Source organism: Conger conger, chromosome 4, assembly GCF_963514075.1.
Source record: "Conger conger chromosome 4, fConCon1.1, whole genome shotgun sequence".
NCBI lineage: Eukaryota > Metazoa > Chordata > Actinopteri > Anguilliformes > Congridae > Conger > Conger conger.
The window spans coordinates 21067657-21086868 of NC_083763.1; the positions used below are offsets into that span (position 1 = coordinate 21067657).

Genomic DNA, 19212 nt, shown 5'->3' on the forward strand with positions numbered 1-19212 from the left:
CAGCGAACAGCGCTGAGCAAACTCCTCTCGCCCAGCTGCGAGGTAGCAGCCACAACTGGCTTCTTCTCGGGGCCTGCTGTCAGCACATCTCTACATCCTGTTCATTATCCCTAAAATCACACGCCCTCCACCAGAAGCTCATTCAACACGGCATCTCAAATGATTAACCAGCCCCATTTTAAAGGGGTACAGTGTTAGTAGAAAAGTATGTAGGTAATTCATAGTTTTGAAACAGCATCACAGCATAGTACCTCAATTCAAAGCCTTGGCATATTGATTCCATTAATGGATATTCATGTTTTTAATACTGCCAATGTCAGATTTTCAATCCAGCATATCCCAAGGTCAATTACAATTTGGCCTACAACTATGCAAAGTAATGGTTGAGGTTGAGGTCATGTGTGATGTGTTGTGCTCTTAGATCACAAATGTCAGTGGTCTGTGGAAATTCCAAGCAGTGAGAGGATGAGTCACACACACACACACACACACACGCACGTTCACTCTCTCCCAGCTGTCTTTGAAGCATCTGCAGCTCCTGGTGAACCTCTGCCAAGGAGAAGGCCCCGGCTCCATGGTAACCGGGGTGCAGGAGGGAAGAGTGAGGGTCAAGGAGCAAAGGCGCCCTCTGACCCGAGAGGTCAGGGCAGTAGTGGGTCTGAGGGAGGGGGAGAGAGCTGGACACGGGTCCAGAACAGAGGCCTGGAGACGAGGAGAGCAGAGAGAAGGACACACCAAGCCATTCAGCCCCATTACACAGCGACCATCAATGGACCCACATCTCCCAAGAGCTCTCAAACACAACAGCAAGCACAACACCAAAGTTTATATTTCACTTTACTCTGTTGGCAACAAAGCTCACTCTCTCACAGTGATAAGTATGAGAACCACTCAAGCAACAACCTCACAATGATGATGAATAGAGAATGCCTTGACCAAAACACCTTTCTTGGCAGATTCTATATTTATAGTATGAATTATGGAGTCAAAACGCTACCTAAAACCACACCACTGAGGTCAGAAGATGAACAATATATATCAACAGTGTACATTTATGAGTAAAATTCTGAAATCCTAGGACATTTAATTGGGTATAGCAGATATAGTAAATGAAGCACTATGCAACATTTATTTACATCCACTGCTCATAAGAGCCAACTGTCAATACTGTCAGTATGGCTATGGCAATCTCTTATTCTCTGCCTACCTTTCTGTCCTGGACTGTCCACAGGCGTGTGCTGTGTGCATGGCATGCTGGGACAGCTGATGGTGGACTGAGCCCCATGCGAGGCAGTGGTGGATGATGGGAGAGATGAGTGCTTTGGGGTGGTGCTACTGTGATGGTGAGAATCTGAAAGAAAAGAGTGATTCATGAAAAAGAGTTATCTCTGATGGGGCTGATGGGCACTGTTACCAACAGACACTCTCTTTCCAATTGACCAGCACTACAAATACACAGCACAATTTCCTCAATTATTTACATACTGTACTGCGGCCCTGATCTTAAACAATGAAATTAAAAGAGAAAAGGAAAAACAGATATATGAGAGTCCATCTTTTCAGGGTGTATCTTTGCTGAGGATGCATGTGTACATGTAAAACCCTGCTGTAAAATCTAGCTATGCCAGCTGGGCCAGCTTGAAAATTGAGCTTGTCAAGTTGGTCATAAGCTGGTCCAGCTGGGTATGAGCTTGTCAACCAGCATGGCCAAGCTGGTCATAAAGTTGGTCTAGCTGGGTATGAGCTAGTCAACCAGCTACCACTTGTTTCAAAACATAGCTTGTGTTGGAAAAACATGTCAAGGTGGAAGCTGGTCTGAACAGGTCAACCAGCTACCAGATGTTTTGAAATCTTGAGTGTATGCACATGAGCTGTACTGGGTGCATTAAAATGTAGGTTGCTAACACTCGTTGCCTCTGGTGTACCTGTTTGGGTCTGTTGCCTGGGGCTGGGTCGTCCCTCCTGGTCATACTCGCTGGCTGCATCCACGTCAGAACACAGGTCCAGATCCTCATGGACGGAGCCCTGCTCATCTGACACAAAGGAGGTCTGGTCCGATTGGTCGGTGGTGTCAGATAAGGCATGGGTGCTGGAGGGGGTGTCTGGGCGCTCCTGCTTAAGCTTGGAGCGAAGAGACTCGATGATCTTGTCTTTCTGTTGGAGCTCTTTGCTTAACCTAGGCAGAATCCAAGAGAAAACACAAAGATTAGAAAACACAAAGAGACCAAAGAGACAGGCGGTACTAGAATATCCCATTACTATGAAATGAGATGTAAAACGATATGAAAAGCTGAAACTGAAAAGCAGCAAAGCTATTTTCTCTTTGCAGGATTCATAGGCATTGGAGATGCCGTAAAGTCATGGCTTTTCCTTGTGATGTCCCTGGGCTGAATTAACTGGCACTAATTGTGCTCAGACAGCAGGCTGAAGGTCACTTATCTAATTTGCTGGCAATGCTGGTCCCTGAGCTACGGGGAGTTGTTTATGACATTTCACGATGATATTCAGGGGAACACACATACACAACACAGCACACACACATACCCCCCCTCCCCCATTGTGCCCATTGTACCATTACTCACATTTTCAGTACAATACTCCCAGATAGACATTGGCGACTCTTTAAAATGTATATTGATATTCATACACAGTGCAAAACATACACGTTCACAAAGGTTTCACACAAACAATGCATGTTCACATACATCTCAAGATCGTCCTCAAGGAGGCTTTGGTAACCATTAACAAGAGGTTCATCTTGTATGGATATTTCATATGAAAGTTTCCTTAAATAATAGCACCCCTCCACAAAATCCTTTTATCTGTTCCTGTGAGTGGGTGTGCTGTATCTGTCTATGGGTGAGTGTGCTGTATCTGTGTGTGATCATTCTGTATCGCTTCTGTTGGTAACTGAAATGTCTCTGACCCTCCATCTTACTTTTCCGTCTGTCTCTGCAGAGCCCTCCTCTCTCTCTCCAGCTGCTTCCTGAGGAAGGCCAGCTCGCGCTCCTGCACACGGCACTCCCAGAGCGAGAAGGAGAAGAGCGACTCGCGGTACAGCGGGCTGCTCTTCGACAGCATGGACTTCCACAGAGGGGCCATAGCCCCGCGACCCGCCTGACCCGCCAAGCGTGCCTCTGGGCTACTCTGCGCGCATCCGGGCCCCCGTGACCTGGGATCCAGTCCAACGCACGGGCTAAACCCTGCGACCGCTGATGCGCTGGGCTTGTGTTTCCCTCAGTTCTATTTCCACATCGATCCAATGCTACTCATTAGCTCTGCCACAGAGGACATCCCCGGTCCAGCAGCCACTGCAGATGCCCCTGCTGCTCTGTGCATTGCGGACAGAGGCGAGGCTAATGTGAGGCAACCTTATTAGCGCCAATGTCCCGGTATCGGCTCTCTCTGCTGGGCACGTGTCCTGCTCCTGACGGGCTGGTGCGAGTCCCAGTCGACCTCAGCGCTGCAGTCAGGGGTTTGACGTGCCGCGCGGATTGATTAGCGTGACTCAGCCTCACTGAGCCTCTTACAGCGCAGCACACAGCAGATGTCCTCAGAGATCTTCTGCTTTATTATTCCCTCTATTCAGACTGCTCAAAAGCCTAGCCTTCCACCCTCTACCATCAGCCTTCAGGGGAGGAACGGCCTAATATAGCTGCGTCTTGAAGGCTTGTTTTTCTGTTGAGCTGCCAAGTACAACAGCGGCGGTTGCGGACAGACGTTTGCAGCCACTGAGCGGAGTCCTTGCCTCTGGGCTGCTTTGTCCTGGCTGCATTAAAGGAACTCTTCTGTACAAAGGCTGCTGTTCCTTGGTGCCCAAGGGCATACGCTGGCTAGCAAAATATACCAATTCAACACTGCCTCCATCTCACCCTCATAACTATCATCAGTCAGCCACAATGATCTGTATACATCTTCAAAAGAAGTTTAGACATGATGCAAATGTGCCTACGTGTGGTGAAACGAAAGCTCTCACATTAATATCAGGAATCAAATGGAATATTTGGCACCTGAAATACATACAATACATGAAAATACTACACAATTAGAATATTGGTACAAAGTATTGAAAAGGCTATGCAAACAAAAGTAACTTTCTCTTGGCTTCTGGTTATGACACTCAATAGCTTACTCTGGCTTTAGGTGTTCCTGACCTATTTAACTCTCTAAGCAACACTTAATAGCTTAACATGATTAGCAGCCATAGCACAAAGGGAAACTTCTGGAACATTACTTCCATAAACCAAACCACTCTGGAAACACAATAAATGTGAAACCAATTAAAATTGGTTCTTGAGCACTTACAGTTAGACAAGTTCAAATAAAGTGACTTCCTACCAAATTACACAAGGAATATAGCACGCCAGCGTTGGATCTATCCAGAGAATAAGCCAGATTGTCAGCTAAGGAAACAATTTTTTTTTGATTATTGATATTCATTAGGCCGGTCCGCTCTTCTGCCAACTGAAAGAAAACCTCTTCGGATATGAGAAAGATCTCTTATAATCCTTCCCAGAGAACAAGTTCCAAAAGCATAAGAGGTTCAATCCTGAGTAGGAAATTCAGAGTGTAATTCCAACATTAAGCTCACTCTTCTGCACAGTGCACAGTGATACTGACAGTCACACGGCTCTTGCTGTTCTAAAGCAGATTGCCATAATTCTCTCCCCACCTGTCAGGTGCTCTCACCAGCTGGAACGTGCCAGCTCTCCATCCCAGCAGCCCCGTGACAGGAGAGCAGCCAGAGTCACTTCAGGTAACACCCAGGCAAACCCCAGACCTGACCACTAGCGATTTCAGCGTCCGATGAGGTCTCCCAAAAACAACAGCAAAAACCTCCCAGAAAACCAGACACAGTGATTCTATCTCATTGTTTACGAACACTGCAAGTAAAAACCCTCGAGTGACCGTCCCTGAACTACACTCTGCTCCAATCACAACACCGCACTGTTTGCTGGTGGCCAGAGATAATCTATCCGTTAGCGTCCGACGTCTGCACAAACCCAAAGCCAGAGCCTTAACCGTCCAGGTCTATGCTGTTTGCTTGATTCCCTTTGCTGGGTAAGTACTCCGGTGATGAGGATCAGTAGTGTAGCGATCCATTCACAGGGACTGCTCTCTCCATGAACAAACAGCTCCCCGTGCTCACACTGCTGTCTGCTCAACTGCCTAATGCTCAGAACAGATGCACGGAGGTGGAAAAAAAGGGTCTTACCAGCCACTAATTCCCCCTGGGTAGGCTGCTACAGCCTATCAGAAGGGGGAATTATCCAATCAAAGCGCTCGTCGCCATCGACTCCCAGAGGGAGCCCTAGAACCAGCCAAGACATTACACAGTGCTCCCTGACTCCTTGTATTAGTGCGACACACTCTGCCCATTTTGTTAAATATATCCATGTCACCACTTACCAAGATGAGATGAAGTCATTAAGATCACTGTTTAAATACTACCAGCTTTGTATTTTCCACTGTATGTAGACACCATTTTAGCGGTGACTGTCTAGATTGATCGTCTGTGAATGTCCCATAAGTCAGACACTGATAACGCCCTTAACAGAAAGGGCGCTGCCCAACAGGATCAATGTTGTATCCTGGGACCAAGTATTGATCTTATCCACTGAGTGGTGCACAGTATCACACTGCCAAAATCTTAAGTTATATAACGAAGAACCCCACCAATAGTCAAACAATACATGTATGAACAGTGGATATGAAATCTGCTATGAAAGCTATTGAATCATGTTATCATATTCAGAATAAATGTATCATCCCTATTGATTATTCAAAAGAATTATGAACATTTGTAGACATCATAAACCTATTCAGGTAGCACCTGCACTCATATTTCTCATGTCTAAAAAGTTTGCTGATAATGTCATGCTTTCTTAGTTGTTTTGAAAAAAACTTTTTGAAATATCCATACTAAAACTACAGTACATAAAATCATACCATGAAATACATATTTCATGGATGTTTCAGACAGCATCTAGGATTTATCAAATCGTGCCTTTATTTGACAGCCCTACCACTGCAGACAGAGATGAGAAACCTCACACTATGGAACAAATGTTACCTTATTCACGGACCAGAAAAGCACAGGAAACAGGAGATATATCAGTTTAACTGAACACTAATGGCCACAAACTAGTGGCACAATGAGAAGACTTGTTCAAATGTGCAGAAAAACAGGATATTCTTTGAGAAAACTCACCTTAGAGCAAGCAACTCGTGACCCATTTTGTCATCTGGGAGTTCGGAGTAGTCCCCTGTCAAAAGAGGAAGAAAGAAAATACTCCAATTGACCTTTGAGGCATGTGCTATAATTTCATCATTAGGTTTTCCCATTTACATGTGTAGAAAAACCTGTGGCAGGAAAAATAAATCTTCATGAACTCCAAAATGGGATTAGCTATTGTGTTGCTGGTTTTAACCAAGTGTGAACATTTTTGGCGTGGCAACAAACCCTGCTTTTGGTTGACCAGCTCAGACCAGCTCCCAGCTCAACATGGTTTAACCAACTCAAGCTAGGTTTTGAAACAGCTGGTAGCTGGTTGACCATCTACCAGCTCAGACAAGCTACCAGCACTAACTGGTTGACCAACCCATACCAAGCTTGACCAGCTTGAAAATTGGCACAGCTAGATTTTACTGCAGGAAAGCCTTTTTGTTCACAGATGCCCCACCCATTACTTCAGGCTGATGATCCTACACTCTAAAGCTGGAAGAATGGCGTGGACCGTGTGGCGGGAGCAGAGCAGAGAGGATGATGGGACGGGAGGGGACTCACGGCCGCTGATCTTGGCGCTGATGCTGTCGGCCAGGGCGCTGCTCTGGGCCAGCTGCTCGCGGAAGCTCTGGCCCATGTAGTAGTCGATGTCGTTGGCACGCAGAAGCTCCTCGAAGGCCTTGGTGGTGTCGCCCAGGTGCTGGGTCAGGATGTGGCACACGCCCCGGCCCTCCCGCATCCTCTGCCGCAGGTACGAAAGCTCTCGGGCCTGCGCCTGGATCAGCGAGTCAAACTTCCTGCAAGAGGAGGAGGAGGAAGAGTACATTAAGCAACATATTCTTTTCAATGACATCCCTGATGTAAAATCCAGCTATGACACACTTGAAATGACCAGCTACCAACTGTTTGAAAATATGGCTTGAGCTGGTCTAACCATGTTGAGTATGGAGCTGGTCTGAACTGTTCAACCAAAACCTAGCTTGAGCTGTTTACTTCAGCAGGGATACACTCACACAAGATGGTAGGCTATGGTTCAGCTTCAACTTGGGCAAGTACCCTTCTCTGAGAATAAAACAGCTAAACAAAAGGGGACATCAGTATTAAGCAGTGTTCGAGAATTGAATGTTGCTGGTTCAAAGCTCTCATTATCTGTCAACATTGGTCAAATAACTTTGTAGCAGTTGCACTGGTCAAAAGCTGTAAATGTTCTAGATAATGGAAACTTGGAAAGGATATGATACTTAAAGCAATTCAAATTGAATGGCAGCCAGGAGGTTACTTCTATCTTTTGAATCATACCCCAGAAGATACTGGGCTCCAACAAACTTATCACAAAATCTTGAAAAGACCCTTGTCTAAGTTTAACCAACGTTATATGAAGCTCTGAATTGCTCTATGGAGAACATAGAGTTATTACATTCCATCGGGAAAAATTAATCATTAACACCAGTCTTATTGCATGGTTTTCCTATAAAACAAATTAAAAACCTGAAGCTTTTTTCAAATGTCAAAATGCACAACTCAACACTGTATCTGCAAACCATATCTGCAAATACAGAATTCTAAGGTGTTAGTACAGGTGCATGGATTAAAATGAAAGACATCATATACTGTTTATAGTGCATATAATCGAGGCCAAACACTGTGATAATGTAAGTAAAATGTGCCATAACACAGCATGAGTAAAAGCCCTACACTATAATTATCATATAAGGGGAAGTTACAATGACATATCTCATAGCACAGCAATCAAAATATTTGGTTTCTTTTTGGATTACTGTTGCAGTCTAATGAGGGACCATTTTGTGGTCCTCTCTGAAATGTGGACATCAGACCCAGATATTGGCGATATGGGCGGTTAAATTTAGCTTGGAGCGAGAGCACAGTGACTCAGCAGTAGGTTCAGGGCAGGGATGGCAGATGGTGAGCTCTGATCACCTGGAGACCAGCCCTTCTGCTCCATGGCCATCCTGTCCCTGCCTGCTCAGAGCCACAGAGGACCATGTGTCACCTCGTCCCTGCCAAGCGAGCTCTCCTCATCACTGGTCTCCCCCTACGCTGCCACTGCCCTTGGCACCCGCCATCTTGGTCGCCAAGCTCCTCCCTGCTCTGCACTCATCTCACTGCCGCCCCGTGTGTCTACCCACAGATACCCTCGCCTCCTGCTACCAGGAAGCTCATCTCCGCTTTACTGCAATTGCGCTGCAAATTTGGGGAATGTTCAGGAGTGGAAATCTTCCAAAGGAAAAGTTTCTGGGAATTTCTGAGAATTTTGTTGGAATTTTCTGGAATTCTGAGAATTTACTGGGACTTTCCGGAAAATCGTCTGACCCTTTGGAAACATCGCTGCAAAGCCCCTCACCCTGGCCAGGTCGCAGACTTGGTGTCCTCAGTGCTTTTCTTTGGAGTGGAGTTTTTCAGCTGGTTCTCCAGGGAGGCCACACGGGATACTAGTTCCTGGAGCTCCTGACTCTGCCGGATCCGGGGGGTGCCAAGTCCGTCCGACTGCCAGCCCTCATCCTCCTCCAGGCCACTGTGGGCGGGCGAGGCCTGGAAGCCCCAGTTGACCTTGCGGGGCCTCTCCAGGCTGGAGGCGTAGTCGCTGGTGGTGGAGAGAGAGCGCACCCGGCTTTGTAGGCTGCGAATCGTCGCCCGTGAACGTGAGAGCTGGGAGTGAAGGTCCTCCACATGCTGCTGCAGGGACGCCACGTCCTCGCACTTCCCAGAATTCCCTGACCACCACTCTGTCCCACCGTCCTGCCTGGACAGGGCCGTGCACATTTCAAGATCATCGAACTCTGAAAAGAGGATAGAGGTGACAGGCTCTCATTAAGTAAACAGATTAAATAACTTTTGCATTTCACATTCCACTAAAAATTATTAAGGCTAGTTGAAACACCTATTCTGGTAGTGGTGCTATTGAGCAGCATCACACAACAAGACCAGAAAATGAGCCACAAAAACAAAGTCTTGTTTTGGCTACTTTGTCCTCTGTCTTCAGAAAAAATAAGTTATTGTGGTTCTGGCATCTTCTAGTGGACATTTAGAGGTACAGCATTTGCACCTGCCTGGTCAGGAACCAAAATGTGAAACCTATTTACGTGGACTGTTGGGTCTCTGTCATGTAACAGGTATACATTATCCCACCTGGGCTGCTGGCACCTTCCCTCTCAGCCTCGTTTTCACTGCGGCCACATGTTTCATAGCCCATATCCTGCAGGTCCACCTGAACCTGCTTACTGTCCTGCTGGACCGAGGTCTCCGCTGATAGAGAGAGAGTGAGAGAGCGCACACGCGTCAATTATAAAATAAAATTGAAAATCTTGTGAATGTGCATATTTATACGTTCGGTCACATTCGTTCATTTCTACCAAATGGTTCATTTTAGTTGTTCACACTTTAACCAATTAGGAGCCTATTGATTAACCTCCTTTAATTTGTTCTGTTCATTTAAAACTTTTGATGCAATCATTGCAATATAGCACAATAATCACACAGTGAGTATGGGGCTTTTTTTCTACATGGCAAAAACAAATAGACATTTCTGACATAACGTAGTTAAAGAAAATAGTAAATAGTCTCTCAAAACACCAGAACCACTGTTCTAGTCTGCAGATATTGGACTTGCTCATTTACATTTATGCACCATAGTTGCTTTAAGCCTTTTAAATCCATTTTGTTAAGTGTGGTGACAAGAAGCCGTTCTTAAACTTTCATATCAGAAACCAATTTGATTGCCCTACTTGGAACCTTTTCCAGAGCCACTGTACCTTGCACAGTCCCAAGAACTGTATTGCACGATGAATAACCTCCTTCGCTTTATATTCAATACTTTTGGCTATATATCCAAGCATTTTACATTACACTTTTGGTATTAAATTCTAGATTCAGGTAAGCTTAATGGGGTTATAATTGCTGAAAGCATGGAGACATGGTCACCGTGTGTGGACATGTGTGTACTCACAGAGCAGCTCTCTGTAGTCCTTCAGCTGCTCTGCCTGGGCCTGTACTGTGGCCTCTGACACCATCAGTCTCTCTTGCAGGTCGTGGCTCTCCTGTCGGCTCAGGGCCAGGTCCGAGCCCAGCTGCAGCGCCTTCTCCCGCAACCCATCCTCCACGTGCTGCCAGAACCCGCCTTCCCCTGGGTCCACCGCCTGAACAACGCAACTCCGTCAAGCTCTCACACATCCTCTGAACAAGATCTTTAAAAGGACAACTGCCTGTGTCCACTCTACTCATAAAAACTTTGAAAGTCCTTTTCTGACCAAAAGACAGTGCCCAGCTGCCCACCATGACTATCACTGCCTATATCAGCCAGTGACTAGATGCAAATAACTATCTATGCACTGAAGCCATTCCAACATATTGAAACTATTCTACCAGAGAACATGGAGGAGGGGGGGATGCTGTCATGTATTTTAATGTAACCTAATGCAACAAATGTTCCAGTATAAAATAAGCAGAGTTCCAAATTGCCCCCTAAAACAAATCCTCCTCCTGCATATGCTGTATTGTTTTTATTTCTGTAAACACAATTAATTTTAACTACCATGTCTTAACCATGACAAGCAGTTTTCCACAACTAGGTTAGAGCAAGAAAAGAGCCATCTATGATCACAAGTTCCCAAAATCTAAATGCATGAAGTAAACAAACTGGGGGACCGCTGAATGTGTGAGAGTTTTGGAGCTGGGCATGTCATTGGCCATGTGAGATGAGTGGGATTCACTGCAGACATTGAGGTGTGTGTGTACCTGTGTGCTGGTATTTTCTACATGTTGCAGGAGCAGAGTCCCCAGGTCAAGGGAGCGGGGCCGGGGGCACCTCCTCTTCCCCTGTCTCTCTCTCAGCTGCACACAGGGGGCGCTGTGTTTGCCCTGCATAAGGCCCAGCTTGTCGCTGTCAAATTCTGCTGTTATCGAGCAGTGTTCCTCCTCCTCCTGAAGCTCTTTCTCAGGGAAGAGGCTCTGCTGGTGTCTGCCTGTCTCTCCCTTCTCCTCCCATCTTCTCCATGTCTCCTGTTCATTCTGCTCCGGCACCTCGTCAGTCCGCATACGCAGACTGAGCAGGGCTGTCCTGCATTACGGACACAAGACTCATCAGCCCTCCCCTAGGCACAGTCAGGAACTACACTTTCAAAAAGCTAATAATGCAGCAAAAGTCTATGAATTCAAGTAGATGAGCCTCAGGGAAGGAACTACGCTTTCAAAAAGCCTAATAATGCAGCAACATGAAGTATACAAGTTCAAGTATACAAGCCTCAGGGAACTTGAGGAAACAGGCACAGAAATATAGTGCAGATTAGAGTTTTGTCTCCAAGCACCAAGCTAAATGATATACCCAACTTCTGGGGTAAAGGTGTACTTCAAAGGCCTGGAATACAACATTACCTCATCTGAGAGAGAGAAGTGTATCCAGCTTTCTCCAGCTGGAATTTCAGCTCTCCTAGCTCACGCTCAACTATCTTCTTCTGCTCCAGGAGCTGCTGCACCTTAGCCAGGGCTTTCCCATCCTCCACTGCATGGTGGGACAGCATACTCCCCTCTAGTCCTCCAGCTCCGTTTTCACAGGAGAGCCCAATGTTCTTATTCAGTGGGAAAAGAGCATTCTGAATTCAGCATGACTCACTAACCAAGGATTGAGTGACATCACAAAATAGCATGAAAACAACATACAATATATGAAATCTCATATCGGCGAAATAAATGCCACTTTTACAAACAAAATAGGACTAGATCTGAACCAATATCTGGTCATTGTTAGGCCAATAAAAATAGGAATATTCATAATATTAATATTATTATTGCCATATGCTGTCAGGCTGAATAATGGTATCAGCTAAATATATAGATGTATGTATATTGAGCACCATCACCATGAAAAATGTAAGTGTAATGTAATTCTGCATGAGCAGAATGTCGTACCTGTGTGCTGGCCAAGGATTCAGCTGTTAGTTTAACATTCTCTTCTTCATCGATGCTGTCTGTGTATTCGCTGTTGTAGTCATCATCGTCATCTTCCTCCTCTGCGCTGAACTCTGAAATGACAACACACATGGGTCAACACAGACACACCAATTCTACACATCTCTCTGGTTGAAACTGTGAATAAAGTTGAGCCACTGCTTTCCTCATTACGGACACACATAAACAGGAAACACTCACAGGCCTATTATTTTTTCGGCTAAATTATGCAAACCCATTGCCCTTCTTCTACTTCAGGTTAGTGCTCAGCAACGCATGCACAAAGTATGCTTTCATTCACTCTCTCAGACACAGGTCCAAAGCATTCAGAAAAACCAAAAGAACTTGACTGAGCAAAAAGACGACAGTCTCAGTGCTGCTGTTCCTCTGTGATGGTCTCCACAGAACACAGGAAGAGGGTGTCATAGCACAGAGACCTAGAGATTTCCTGTAGGGAACTGTGCCATTCGGAGACACTCCATGACAGGAAAGAGGAGGAATGCAGCACACAGGGCTCATATGACTCTTAATAGATTAAAACTGACTCTTGCTTCTCATAATCTTGACCACTGACAGAGCATTATAGGCTATAACTGTTAAGAGGACAGCCTACACAGAATGGTACTCATTAGTTCTCGTTAGTTGTGGATAAATGTCCAGAGGGTACAATCTGCTCCTGTTTTAATGAAAACATCTATGCAGGGTATTGTCTTAGAAGACTATTATTTAACGCAAAAGTGCTGTAGACATTTTTCTAAATCTTTCTTAAAATACATGGGTATTTTAAGATAGCTTTATACTTGGTATGTGACAGCAGAACCTTAGCAATGCAGCCAGTAATACAGTCTATGAGTTTGGTCAGTGTATGTTCTTGTTTCTGCCTTTTTGACCAGATAATTAACCAGATAATTAACTTCTGTATCAAATCCCATGTATGTCAGAAAACGATGCCAAAACATTTTAGTCAGTACTGGCAACAACAAATGTATTTTCCGTAGATTTAAAAAAAAAAAAAAAGGTTCAATTAGGCATTTAATAATCAAATCTGCATACACAATGTGGTCAATTCAATCAGAAATCTATCTGGGCATATGCATTCCTCTAGAAAGGGTTGGCTTTGACAAAACAGGATTAATGTAACAAGTAACTGAGTGATTTATGGGACACTATGTTGCAACTAATATAGCACAGGATGGATATCATCTTAAAGCTTTAAAGCTGACCATATGCACACATCTGTATCAATGAGTATATTTTCTGACTATGATGACTATGGATATGTATCTTTTTTTGACACTTCCTTCACAGCATTATGGGATTGTGACAGCAGTTGGTAGTCAATGCCTCAAAATAAGGGGGTGAGACTATTCATATTTTACTGGGATTTGTGGTGTTCATGGGAGTATATGAAAGTAATTCTGCTTGTGAACAGACTGGTTGTGCTTACATACAGGAGATTCACAAAACTGTGCCCTCACCACTGTGCACTCAAATACACAGCACATACAGACAGTAACAGGTCAAAGCTGTGCCCTTGCAAACCATGTTACATTCTAGCATCAGTAGAAGGTGGACTGGAGCTGGGGCAAGACTTCATTTGAACTTTGTGAAGTCAGTGTACCAACTGCACTGCAGAACACAACCAGGGTGAAATTAAACCACTGGTTATCAGCACACATAATTGTAGTTTAATCAATGACAAAATGCATAGTTATAGGAATATTCTGGAACCTTGATCATTTAAATATGCTACTTGGTGTCTTTGTAAACCTATGGTTTGTGTGTATGTGTGAGTGCAGAATGGGTTCACTTAACACTCCGCAGACTGCCATCACAAGTGCAAGGATGAAAAACTTGGCAATGGGGAAATAGATGGAGTGATGAATCAAATTAAGTGTAACACAAACTCACAGAATCACAGGTGTATTTATTGAGCTGTTTCACATCACTAGGAGAGGCCATGGCATGATGCAGTTACAGAGCTTATAACAAAGAGCTGCAGTAATGTGGTACTAGGAGAGTGGGGTTCATGTATGCGTACCTTGGTTTATTGGACATTTGGATATAAAATATCATTATTTTCTAATTCACAGCAATCAGCAGATATAAATTTAATGTATCAGCTCATTGATATTATGTCTACTGTACTTCAACAATATAATCATTAGAGTTTAGATTTCTTGTAACTATTTATGGAACTGACTAAATGGAGCTCAACAATAATTTGCTGTTTAATAAAACAAAGCACACATACTGAACTACCAACATGCCGCTTGGTTTTTTCCTTGAATACGAAGCTGTCCTTTTGTGGTTCCCCCTTGATGTACCAGTTTAATATGTGGTTCATTGTAAATAAGAGTGATTCTCCACTGACAAAGGGAAACTGCAGAGTGAAACTGGCAGAGTGAAACTGTGTTGAGTTTGAGTGATTTGCCACTGGGTGTGAAAGCTCTTCTCACCAGATGGGGGCGTTGGGGGGAGGTTACATACCTCTGGCTCTTACTCCTGCTGTTGGTGTCAACTCTGTGACACTTCAGAGCTGAAGATACAATACTTACTTTCGTCCAGCCATGTACTGTACATCCAGTACTTTTAAACCTCAAAACATTTTTTAATTCGTAATGTGACTCTTAAAATTACATTTATAAAAACCGCAGCCACTGACTACTATCAGTGTTACCTGCAATTCTGTGAAACAAGTCACGAGGGGACTGTATTTGTTAACCTTTGAGAGTTGGGATTACACAGAATTTAATGATTGATGTAAAAACATTGGGTAAATTAGGTGGTATATAAAATATTTTCTTTAACAGGTTGCATTTGAAAACTTTCCAGAAAATCACGAGGAAAAAATTACAGTAATCTATAAGTCAGTTTGAACACTTCACAGCAAAACGGCCATGCAAACTGGGACTCCACACCACTCAACATGCAAAGGTGAGAAAGACAGGGTTACAGAATACAAGGACAGAGGGTCACTACATCAGGCAAGTACAGTATTTACACAATCTGAAAATCAACCTCATCTGTGCAAAATTTGACTCCATCAATTACTTCACTGTACATATTGCGAGCAAAACTACAAAAATATGGAGGAAAGTAAAAACAGTTAAAATTATATATTAGAAAATCTATTTAAACCAATATAAAATATTTAAATATAAATTAGAAAATGTATCAGAATTTTAAAAATGCAAGTATGAATTTAATCTATTCCTTTGCTGTTACTGAGGCATGAGACAGGAACTGGATGAATGTCAGTGAATGAGTCAGTGACACACTGTAGCCTAGTGGCTAAGGTACATGACTGGGACTCAAAAGGTTGGGGGTTCAAGCCCCGATGTTGCCATAATAAGATCTGCACAGCCGTTGGGCCCTTGAGCAAGGCCCTTAACCCTGCACTGCTGCGGGGAGGATTTTCCCTTGCTTAGTCTAATCTACTGTCGGATACTTTGGATTAAAAAAATTCTATTTTAATTTCAAATTCCCTTCTGCTCTGCACACATTCTCAAGCAGGCGAGTATTCTGCTGTCTCTTCTGGTTTCTAGACTGCGTCAAGCATACCGTATTCACGCACACTCACACGGCTGGGAGACAGAAGGAAGGGAACATTCACAGAGGGGGAGTTCAATTGGATCACGTCTCACTTCTGTATCAAATCCCATGTATGTCAGAAAACGATGCCAAAACATTTTAGTCAGTACTGGCAACAACAAATTTATTTTCCGTAGATTAAAAAAAAAAAAAAAGGTTCAATTAGGCATTTAATAATCAAATCTGCATACACAATGTGGTCAATTCAATCAGAAATCTATCTGGGCATATGCATTCCTCTAGAAAGGGTTTGCTTTGACAAAACAGGATTCAAAAGAAGCTGAACTGAGCTCTTAACCTATAAGGAGACCAGGAAGAAATTTTGGGAGAGTGGGATTTCAGAGGGCAAGTCGAACCTGCTGAATATACATACACCTACAGTACAAAGGTGAATCAGGTCAGCTACAGAGCGCAGGGTTTCCTTCTGCAGTGAAAATGAAAGTAGGTAGGAGGTAAAAAAAGAAGAAATGGCACTTATCTTCCTGTTAACACTAATTCATTCCCTGCACATACGTACCTTGTAACTAAGCTTCCTGAATGAAATTGCAAAAACAACATTTGGTCAAATAAATAAATAAATAAATATACAAATCACAATGTGCTAACCAAGATGAAGAATGGATCATCATTTGTCATCTAAGTTTAAAATAAAAGTGTCAGGATGCACTGACTAGTAAAGCAGCATCTCTCTCAGTTATCTGACCTCTAAAGGCAGGCTATATTTTTCAGCTATATTTTTCTCCTTTGTTTGCATGTGCAGAGGAGGATGAGATGAAATAAGGATAAATACCCAGGAGTGTAATGCATAAACCACAACACCAGAAGCCCACTCTGAAAAAAAAATCCAGAGTGCTCATACAGGATACAGGAAAATATGCTCAATGTGGCCAGAGAATTGCACTCTCACTCATTTCATAATCTCATTATGAAAATTGGCATAAGATAAAAATAAAAAAAGAAGAAAAAGAAACCAAGTTAAGCGTATTGCCAAATTTAGTTAGTAAAACCAGCAAACCGATCCAAAGGTTAATGTTAGTACAGGCAGTTGTCCACCACACCTCCCCATGGCAGTGCATCTATGTAGAGTGCGCGCTTACGCCCCCTGCAGTGCAGGAGGCCTGTTGCTGACGGAGCCTGACACTCCGCTGTTTCCCACCTCCAAAGTCAGCCTGGGTCTTTGCGGCTCTTTGCGGCACCGGGGCAGAGTCTCGAGCCCTCCTCAGGACCTCCTCCAGCTGCCCCCGCAGTGCCTGAACCTTTCCCAGCTCCGCCTGCAGGGTCCGGGCCTTCTCAGAGCTGGGGGAGAGAGGGAGGCGCAGGACAATGACACGACTATCAACAAGCTCTTTCATTCGTTCTCATTGGATCTTACTGCCATGTCTATGTTATGACTAGATTTGATACTGTGTTTTAGTATTGGTGTACTGTGTAGTGTTGCTGTATTCTGATATATGTTGTCTGTCTGAGACTCTGTGTAATTTTTTTGCTGTTGACTTGGCCAGAGCACTCTTGAAAAATATTTTTTCTTGGTTCAATAAAGGTTAAATAAAAAAACAATTCAAACATTTTCAACACTGCATGTTACAATGTGTGGGTCCACAGCTTCTGCTAGTTTCATTACTACCACATGTATCAAGGGTTGCTTACCCGTCTCTACTTGAGTGGATCTGAGTCAGGTTGTGGTACAGCTGCTTCTCTGTTTTCAGGGCGTCATTCAGTCTGCTGTAGTCTGACACCAACTGCTCCAAAATGCTCTGCCAAAACACAACAACAACCACACTCAAAATGGAGCCAGTGTGAGGAGACACCTAGCAACACCCCTCATGCAACAGTGTGGACATAGTCATAATTACAAAAATGTGACTTTAATGACTCTTAACCTGGGCACAAGGTACCACAGAACACTACAGCACATTGTACAGGCACTACCCCAGACACCCGCATGGAGAGGACAGAACCTGGGGATTGGTGCTGGAGGGGTCCTGCTTAGCCACAGTCTCTCTCAGCTCCTGAAGCTCCTGGGTCAGTCTCTCCACCAGAGACAATCCAGAGGGCTCCACCAGCTGTGTCTGGAGGTCCTGTGCGCACGTATGCAAAAACATATACCCACACACACACACACACACCCACACATACACACAAACACACACCCACACATACACACAAACACTCACACACACACACACATACACACAAACACACACACACATACAAAAGTACAAGTCGATTAGAAAACTGAAGCTGCACTCCGAAGGCCCATCTACACCAAGAACTATAACTACAAAGATAACTATAACGGTAACGATGTAAACTTCCACACTGAAGAGCGGTAATGTTCAGTAAATAGTCTCTCGGCTATGTCATCAGCCATTTTGCATGTAAATTCAGTTGAATTTTGATTGGCAGTCAGTGTTTTATCATTCATGCGGCTGGAAAGAAATCCCTCGCTCTGAAAGCAATCCCAATGATATCATTCATCACTGTCGTCGTTGTTATAGTTGTAGTGTGGACACCACACAAAAGTATGCTTTAAAAAATCTTTTTAAAAAAGTGTAAGAGAGGTGCTCTCACCTTTATGAGCTGCTCCTTGATGTGCACACTCCTAGTGAGGGCCTCCAGTTCTGCAGCCTGGGTCTGTATCTCCTCCTTGTCCTTGGCCAGTGTGGACCGCAGGGTGCACAGCTCCAGCTGCAGACAGGAGGAGGTATGAGGATGAATGTCTATGACACCTACACTCTGAAAATCCCTCCCTGTAAATCACCTCCCTGCCCTCTGACATCAGCGTTACTCACCTGGGCCTCCTTCTCCTTCCTCAGAACCAGCTGGAGCTCCTCCTGCACAGCCTGGACGTCTCTCTGTCCCAGCCCTGCCCACCGGGACAGACACGCAGACACACAGAGACAAAGACACATAAACTTCAGAAAATCTGCACTGCTTTGATAACCCAGGCTCGGACCTGACCTGGATAAGCTCCACTGGACGCAGACTCCACACTTACCCTCCTGCCTCCTGCCCCCTGCTGCCTCCTCTGCAGGCCTGGAGGTGATCATGGGCTCCTCCTGGCCCTGTGGGCCATCCTGCATCAGCTCCTGTGACAGAACCAACACCCAAATACCTTCAGAACTCCTTCAGAAGGACGTGATGGTGTAGTTCAGTATAACACGTGTAGTACGTGTATCTGTGTGTAAGAGGTGTAGCAGGTATGGCCCTGTGTAGCAGGTGTAGCTCTGCGGAGAAGGAGTAGCTCTGCATAAGAGGTGTAGTAGGCTTAGTTCTGTGTAAAAGGTGTAGTAGACTTAGTTCTGTGTAAAATGTGTAGCAGGTTTAGTTCTGTGTAAAAGGTGTAGTAGCTTTGTTTTGTGTAAAAGGTGTAGTAGGCTTAGTTCTGTGTAAAAGGTGTAGTAGGCTTAGTTCTGTGTAAAAGGTGTAGC

The 19212-nt window shown here is 44.3% G+C and overlaps 1 protein-coding gene across 4 annotated transcripts in view; it reads right to left on the minus strand.

Annotated features, from left to right (window-relative positions):
- The window catches only part of pde4dip (phosphodiesterase 4D interacting protein), a 39172-nt gene that overhangs the window by 10280 nt on the left and 9680 nt on the right, over nt 1-19212 (minus strand). For 3 of the 4 annotated variants that reach the window (XM_061239866.1, XM_061239864.1, XM_061239865.1), the window contains exons 12-28: nt 18780-18870; nt 18574-18647; nt 18353-18469; nt 17740-17859; nt 17429-17535; nt 16938-17077; nt 12149-12261; nt 11615-11808; nt 10979-11300; nt 10191-10380; nt 9374-9490; nt 8589-9024; nt 6788-7023; nt 6212-6266; nt 1926-2176; nt 1208-1351; nt 499-702 (exon numbers count right to left, since the gene is read on the minus strand). In XM_061239866.1, the coding sequence (XP_061095850.1) occupies nt 499-702; nt 1208-1351; nt 1926-2176; nt 6212-6266; nt 6788-7023; nt 8589-9024; nt 9374-9490; nt 10191-10380; nt 10979-11300; nt 11615-11808; nt 12149-12261; nt 16938-17077; nt 17429-17535; nt 17740-17859; nt 18353-18469; nt 18574-18647; nt 18780-18870 (2911 nt within the window). The remainder of the gene's footprint in view (nt 1-498; nt 703-1207; nt 1352-1925; nt 2177-6211; nt 6267-6787; nt 7024-8588; nt 9025-9373; nt 9491-10190; nt 10381-10978; nt 11301-11614; nt 11809-12148; nt 12262-16937; nt 17078-17428; nt 17536-17739; nt 17860-18352; nt 18470-18573; nt 18648-18779; nt 18871-19212) is intronic. The other variant, XM_061239867.1, reaches the window with a different exon arrangement.